The sequence below is a fragment of the Sorex araneus genome, chromosome 7 (genome assembly GCF_027595985.1).
Source record: "Sorex araneus isolate mSorAra2 chromosome 7, mSorAra2.pri, whole genome shotgun sequence".
Taxonomy (NCBI): domain Eukaryota; kingdom Metazoa; phylum Chordata; class Mammalia; order Eulipotyphla; family Soricidae; genus Sorex; species Sorex araneus.
Window position 1 is genome coordinate 15,149,935 of NC_073308.1, and position 8,280 is coordinate 15,158,214.

General features: G+C 46.1%; 1 protein-coding gene across 6 annotated transcripts in view; it reads left to right on the forward strand.

Moving 5' to 3' along the window:
• Positions 1–7,847, forward strand: part of PROX1 (prospero homeobox 1) — a 49,587-nt gene extending 41,740 nt beyond the window's left edge. For all 6 annotated transcript variants that reach the window (XM_055144526.1, XM_055144522.1, XM_055144524.1 and 3 more), the window contains one exon: positions 2,454–7,847. In XM_055144526.1, the coding sequence (XP_055000501.1) occupies positions 2,454–2,639 (186 nt within the window). In that variant the 3' untranslated portion in view covers positions 2,640–7,847. The remainder of the gene's footprint in view (positions 1–2,453) is intronic.
• Positions 7,848–8,280: the final 433 nt, after the last annotated feature.

The following is an 8,280-nucleotide window of genomic DNA, read 5'->3' on the forward strand; positions in this document are numbered from 1 at the left end:
TTCTGGGGGGAGCCTGGGTTGGCTACCAGAAGAGGTAAAGAGATCAGTGATCTCAAGCCCTGGCACTATCCCGGGCTCGGTGGACTCCTGGGAGCCGCCCTATCCCTGAAGAAGGGACTGAGATATCCTCAGGCCAGCTGGGTGGACTGGACACTTCCTCCCACCCCTCTCACATGCAGATGCTGTTCTCCAGGCCCTGTTGCTAGAATGGTCTGAGCCTCCCGCCCCTGCGTGTTGGCCCGGGGCCCACCCTCTGTGGGGTTCTGGTAGTGGGCCGAGTTTCCGGCACGCTGCCTCCCTCTGTGGCAGCTGACAGGCCATGGTCGATCACTGCTCTGTCCCAGCCAAATCCCAAGCTCATGGCGTGGAGAGCATCCCCACGACCTCTCACTCATGGGAGAGTCCCCTGGCACTTGGAAAGGTATCTGTAAGCCCTGCATTGTCTTGGTTGCCGGGAGTTAGAGAAGCAGCTGCCCCAACCACTCTCCAGCCCCGGCCCTTGTCTGTGTTGTCCAGGCAAGCAAATACTCAGCTTACCATGCTGGGGCTGGACAGATAGTATGTTGGGGAGGGCCCACGCAGGTTTGGTCCCCAGCAACCTATAGGGTCTCCTGGGCCCTCCAAGAATGACTCCTTAGCACAGAACCAGGAGTAAGTCCTGAGTACTACCACGGGTGGCCCAAACCCCCCCCCCCCAAATAATGATAAATAAGAGGTGAGTGTTAGAGTTCATCTCCTCTGTGCCTCTCCAGTTGCCTCCCCTACCAGTCCCATACCCGTGTATTCAGTACATTTCGAGGAATCACCATAAAATCCAGGTGAATCCTCAGCAGTGCATAGTAGGGTGAGAGGGCACACCACTCTCTGGGGTGACTCTTCCAGAAGCATGGGGAAGCCTCCCTTTTCTCTGCTCGGATTGGCTCTAGAGGGGACCCCTCTTATTCTTTTCCTGATAAAGACCCGATGACAGCTTTAGAAGCAACGGACATTCGAACATTGGAGTCCAGGTTTAAGTGTGTGAAACTGGGAAGCTGGTGGGTTCCTCTTGCTTTCTTTACTAATTACTATTGTTAGCAAGTGAAGAAAAGGTGTGTATGTCGAGGTAATCAGTTATGTCAACACAATGGAAGCTGTGAGCAGCTTCTCAAACAGGTGAAAAATCTCTCACTCCTTGTATCTATGTAGACGAGTGTGTGTGTATGTGTGTGTGTGTGTGTGTGTGTGTGTGTCTGTGCGCGCGCGTGCATGTGCACGCACTCTCCTGCACACCTGCTGTGGTGTCTGGGTTATTCTCCTGTATGTCCACATGGCCTGTAAAAATCATTCCTAAACATGGAGGTGCCTGACAGGAGTGCTCTGAATTTCCATGTGTACCTGGACAGCACCTACATGACTTATCAGGTGTACATACATCCCACCTAAACTGCCTCTATGATGGCTGTCTTGGGCAGGAATGCTTTCATCATGACGTAGTGGGCTGACTTACAGAGACGCCTATTCCTGACCCTGTGGGGTAGACCAGACAGCTGGACGGTCACAGACACACACACACACACACACACACACACACACACACACACACACATACCTGGTACACGTACAGAGAAGTCAAGGGCTGACGAATGGGGCTTCCTTCAGCAGAGTACTGGAGCATGTTTGATCTCGGAGGACAATGATGGAGCAGAGACCCTCCTGTTTTCCTCCAGGTTTCTCTCTGTAAAATGGGGCTAATTGCCCTTTCTAGGACCCTCGGGAGCATGATCTGAAACCTTGATTCCCAGTTGGCGTGTAACACAAGAAACCTGAAAAATGTTAGTTTCCATCATGCTCAGCTGTGCTCTGCCTTCTCCAGGCACAATTCTGATCTCTCGTGGATTCTGGCTCTGCATCTGGCATCTGACCCAGAGGTTGTATTTTGTGTCACTATGTCAGTGATGCTCCTTCCTACCTTCCTCCTCATGTAGAGCACTTGGCTGTACGTGTGTGCTCTGCTGAGAGTGAGGCTCTCCTGGTGAAAAATGAGGGTTTGCCATTGAAAGTTGGGGTGAAAAATAAATCATTCTTGGGCTTTTGAGAGTGAGTGAGTAAAGGTGATCATTCAAATTCAGAAGGCCAAATTAGATTTTTTTCTGGAATAACTCACTGAATGATGGCGTGAGGGACCCCAAAATGCCTCTCCACCCTCATCTTCCTCCCATGCCTGTCTTTCCAATAGCGATAAGCAATGCTAACAAAATTCTTTTTTCTAAGGCCCTCTAGAAGCGCCACTATCTCTAGAATGCCTTGGCCTTAAGCGTTAAGCAGCTGGTCGTGCCCAGCACAGCCCCAAACTGTTAGCAGAAATGCAGGTGCCCTGTAAGCAGGTCGGCAAGGCAGCATGCAGCTCGCTGCCCTGAAGACCCCCAGATGTGAAAGAGGAACCCTGCTAAAGCGCTGTCTCCTTGCACCTGCAGGTTCCAGAGAGATTCCTGGAAGTTGCGCAGATCACCTTACGAGAATTTTTCAACGCCATTATCGCAGGCAAAGATGTCGACCCTTCCTGGAAGAAGGCCATATACAAGGTCATCTGCAAACTCGACAGTGAAGTTCCCGAGATTTTCAAATCCCCGAACTGCCTGCAAGAGCTGCTTCACGAGTAGGAATCTCAGCGCCTCTTTCCGAATGTATGAAAAGTCACTGTCCCCTTTGGGTGCCCCCCAGTGTACGTGTCTGGACGTTGGTTTCCTGTGGCGTGTACGGGAGGCATGGATATGTTATGAAATCAGCTGGTAATTGCCCGATTCCTCCTCCTCCTCCTCACCTTTCTCTCATGTTCTTTCCTTGCCCGCTACAGGGGATGGTTCTTTCCCTTCTGCCTTTAGTTCACTTTTGCCCAAGGCCCTTAACATTGGGAGATTTCAAATAGGGTTGATTTTCTGGGACAGAGAAAGTTGGCGTGAGGAAAGGAGATCTAAGTGAGGAAGATGTGAATGAGACATGCTTCCTCTGGCTCTAGTTCTTGCAAAGAGCAGCAGCCGGCCAGGCCCTCACCAGACAGTGCTGTGCCTCTTCCTCTGGTCACTGAGGTGGCCAGAAAACTCAATGAAACCACGTCATGAGCTTAACTAGTTTGTTTGGCTTTAAACCCAGTCGAAATCTTTTTCTTAGATGTTCTTAAAACATTTCTGATGGCCAACAAATCTTTTGAAAAGTACCTACCCCCCACCCCCAAAAGATGCAAAAGTTCTGATGAGCCTTTCCTCAGAGAAATGGCCTGCCCCTACCCCAACTCCCAAACTAGCCACACTCTTCTGGTGGTGAAGCAATTTTGCACAAAATTAACTCTTTCAAGATGGGACTGGAAATCCCCCTAGTTGCAATGTCAAGTCTCCTTCCTGGGTGTCATAGACCTTGGGCCCATGGAGCAGTTCTGACCTCCCTTCTGCTTGCTATTCATCATGCTTTAGATATTAAATAGCTCCTAAGTTTGAAATGTCCTCTTCACTCGATGTGTCTGTATGCTTACAAGAATTATTATTTGCCTCATTGAACACCTTTTCTTCCCCCACCTTCCAAGTCCCTTTTCTGTAGTAAGGAACAAAGACACCAGAATTTGGCTAGGCATTTGTGCCTGTACTGGAGTGTTGGGAAACAGCCCCAGGCTCTCTCATCTCCAGAGGGCCTCGAGGGTTGAAATAAGCCACTTCCATGAATAATTCCACACCAACCTAGTGGGAATTCAGAGTGGGGCCAGTCAAAGGAAGTGTTTATTCACTAGAATGTTCCTGACTAAGTCTCCTCTTAGCCAGAAGCTAGAGCGACCAAAGCGGGGGTCGTGGGTCGTGGGTGTAGTAGAGCTTGACAGTTTGGGGGTGCCCGTGGGCCAGATCTCAGCATACCAAGGAAAGCTAGCTGCTGTTGGATGCTTTCTTCCATGGTTCTCCTCCTCCATTTCTTTCTTCCTTTGCAGAGTTTTTCAAAGATCTCTGCATCCCCTACGTGCTTTTAAAGAGTTGTAGGCATTGACACTTCTTGGATCAGCTGGGCAGATGTAGTAAGAATTTCTCATTCATTTTAATAGCATTATAGAACCCTTTTCTCCCTGTTGGTATTTGGATTCACAAGACGTGCATCCAATGACTCCATCACAGAGAACCTAAGCACCATTTTCCCCTGCCCCAAATTGTCTCCCAAACCCATCTGACTGGAGAAGATGCAGATTCTCCTTTCTCAGTGATCAGAGGATCTTTTACGTGGCTTAGAAACTCTGCCGCTGGACACAGCTGGCCAGCATGACTCTTAGCACAGAACCTTGAATCCTGCTGGCACCAGTGGCACCATCTTTCCACCACTCAGGTGCCGTGGACAGAGGATGGTGGTCTGGACCAGAACACCACCAACACTTTGCTTTGTTCAGTGTCAAAGCCAGACTCGGCCCAGCTCCCCGACCCTATCAGCTTCACTGTGTCCTCATTCTGGCATCTCACTAGAATAAGAATGAAACCATGATGGCCAGACGACCATGACATTAGAATCAAATGCAAACCTCCCCCTGCCAAAAAACAATTCAATCAGTGCACGGTAGGAAAGCAACGTCTTGGTGTCTCACAACCTTCCCCTGCTCTCGAGCAAGGAGGGGGCCAGCCTTTCTCCCGGGAGCCAGGGGCCTCTGCTCTCCCTGGAATCAGACCAGCACAGGTTACCATTTGCAATGGGCAGGCAAACCTGGGGACTTCCGCTTACAGACACACTGCAGTGGTACCTTCTCGATCTGGAGCAGATTTGGTCTCTTGACCAAACATCTTTAGATCTTTAGTGCTATTTCCCCCTTTCTGGTAGAAATTTTAAAAGTACCAGAGTGGGCTCATTACCGAATGTTTATGCTCATATCCTCTGCATGTGCCAGAGATGTGGACAGGAACTCAGAACTCAGAGTAGAAACTGAGGCAGCAGGAGAATGTCACCTCTTGGTTCTAGAACTCTCTCCATCATTTCGCTCCTAAGTGTTTTCCCCCCTTTTGCAATTGGAAAATCTTGTGCCTCCCAGTACCTGAGAACAGGACAAACACTCAGTTCCTAGTTGGATAGGTTTGAGGATCCCCTCTTTCAAGTCTTCACCCCATTCCCAGTGGATGAGATCCATTCTTCTGGAGACAGTTAACTTTCCCTGTTGTGGGGGGATGAGGAATGAGGGATAGTTGACAGGAAAAGTCAAAAGTCCATGCTGAAATACCGTGTTTCCGCTTCCTGCTAATCCTAAACTGTTTTTCGTGTGTTCACTTGAGGGTATAGTCTGTGCCTAGTCCGAAAATGCACCAGCTGGAGGGATTTTTTTTAAAGAAATCCTTCAAAATACCAGTTATTTTCCACCAATACAGTTGTCGTTGTGCCTTCTGTGGCTTCTGATTCCATCGTCTGACTTTATTTCCAATTACTATGGCTGCAATAAACACTAGGTTCCTTTCTGGCTGTTAGACATGACATTGATAGCTATGCATACTTTGTGTCTTTTTCAAACAAAGCGGAGACTACACTTTTGAAGAAAAGAGTTTTTAAAACAGTTTGATATCACAAATTATTTTTTCCTCAATTGTTTGAGCAGCATTTGAGTTTCAAAAATTCTTATAGAAGCCAATTTTTTGTAACTGTGGTGCAGATCTTGTGTTTTCTTAGCCTAATGAAAAGTAGTATAGAAGCAATATTTCATGCCCTGTGCTCTAAATGTGTGTGCATGTATGCACACTTAGAGATATACACACATGGAAAAACAGACATATATGTGTGTGTGTGACACACACAGCTTACCTTTCCCTATCTAGATTTGAGGACCTGTTTTAGAGCTTTGTTATTCTTTCTGAAAAGAATGTTCTATTTGCAACAAGAAACCAAGAATTCTTACTGTATCTCTGGCTATTTCATGAGGACACTTTACATTCTGTGGCCAAGCAGCATGGAAGATGATAGGATGTAGTGATTATTTAAGGAACCATTCACCCACCTACTCCTCAAGTTTGCTTTATGCCTCTGTCTTACTTCATGAAAGGATTTCTTTTGCAGAATCTTTGTTGTGCTAGGGGTGTGGGTGAAGAACATTTAAAAAAATTTTCAAAACAAATTTAAAAAGCAAAAACAAAAACATGCAAGCAAGAGGGGAACTTTTACAAAGCAATGTAAATATTTCATGCCATAGTTGTTGTTGGGTCCGATCTGGTAAGACTCACTCTTACCACCTCTGTCGAATTGAGTACCAGCTCTCCAGGACTGTGGAGACACTGGAAGCATTTCTCCCCATCCTACCCTCTTTTTAAAAGGGGACATTTCATCCACCGGCAAGTGTGAGGGTAATGTAGCTTCTGTAAATTTCTATTTCTTTTTCTATGTACATGAAGACATTTAATGACTAACTCCCTGAACACACACACATACATACATACACTCATGCACACACATACACACACAGACACAGACAGATACAGATACAGGTTGCTATTAAGTTGGAAAGATAAAGATTTGGGGACTTTCAATAGAGGATGTGCCCCTCCCAAATGCGTCATAAGTTCATCAAAGAAAAAAGTGGCCTGCGGACTCCTCGAGAGCCACAGTGTCCCTGTAAAAAGATAGAACCCAACCTGTTTGCCATGTATATTATAGAGTATTCTTCATTGGTGTGGATAGTACACGTTTCCTTCTGGTACAGACTCTGTGTTTGCAGGTCCCAAGAAGCATTGTTTTCAAAAAGCTCCCCTTTGAAGACTGTAACTGATTTCTAGGAGTAAGCAGTTACCGTATTGCACTTAAATGTTATGTTGGAAGAAATGCAATTTTGTTTTTGGTAGATCTGTTGGTTGTAAACCGTCTATAAACTCTCAGAGCTGGGATCAGAGGTGGTTTTTCACCTTCTCATCTTCTTCTAATTACCCTTCTAAGATTCTAACAGAACATAGAAGCACGTAGACGGAGTCTTTCCAACTCAGCCCTCTCAGACCTGATGCTCTGAAAAGCACACGCGTGAGCGAGAAAGGCAAAGCACGTGCCCTCTGGGGACAGTGCCGTGTTCTGTGCTTCTGAAATATTCTGTTCCTCCCCCTAGGTGGAAAAACATGATGAAATTGTATATTACTGCTTCAAGATTAAAATGAGAAAAGCAAAGTCTTTGGGCTTGGTTTCAAAAATACCTAGAAGAAACAAAGGCCATGGCGCCCCAATATCGTCCCAGCCATTTCCATATGTATATAGAATAAACCGTGTCAAAACACTGCCTTTATATTATTTAGCAATATGTTGTAAATAGCATTAAGCTCTTTTTTTTGTAATAAAGACCCTTTGATTTGAATATAGTACAATAACTGAACTGATAAAGTCAATTTTGGGGTTTTGTTGTTGTTTTTTTTTTTAAAGCTAGAGGCAATTTCAATTGTGGAATTTTTGTTGTTGTTGTCTATTGTTCTGAAGACTTTGCATAATTTATTGGTTTAATTTATCCTAATTTATTTGATGAAGGTGTACAATTTTGTATTACCAAGGATGTACTGTAATATTAATTGATATGATAAAAAAATGAGACTCCCTGTCCATATTTAAAAAGAAACTAAAAAGGTGCAGTAGACAATTGATTTTGAAGTCAAAATGAAAAACTGTAGTTTGGCAGCTACTAAATATTAAAACAGGAAACAAAATCTGCTGGGGGGCGGGGGTGGGTTTCCTTTGTGTGTTTGAAGCTTTTGTATGACTCTCCCAACTCCGACCTTTGCTTTGTACCACTAAAAGGATACAGTAGTGGGATCGCCTTCTGTGCCTTCCATCTTCTCTTAAACTGAATGTATGTGCGTATATATGCAAGCTTGTGCAAAATAAAATAGACATGACAAGCTCAGTGCCATTGGCCTTTCTTCAAGCACGGGACACTTAGGGATGGGAAGATGGCTCAAAAGACTTAGTGTGTCACCCCAGGGCTCCCCCCAGAATGACAAACTAAGGCTCCCCCAGGGTTATGCCTGGTCTAGTGGCCTCCAGCACCCACAGAGCCCCGGCATTGGTCCTTCTAGCCTGGTTGGCCAAGATCACTGACATGGTCTTGGGCGGATGAACACAGCCTGGGAGACTCCTCCAAATGGCAAACTAAATCCAACCCGAGACACTTGTCTTTGGACACATGCTCTTTGGAAGCCTGGTGCCATCCACAGGAGACATTTTCCCCGATTTTTCTGGTCCTTACCTTGCTTCCTCGTGCCCATGGAGCACTGGTGGAGTTGGCAGCCCCCAAGCCCTGCTATTGAGGCAATGTCTCTCCTGAAACCTCTG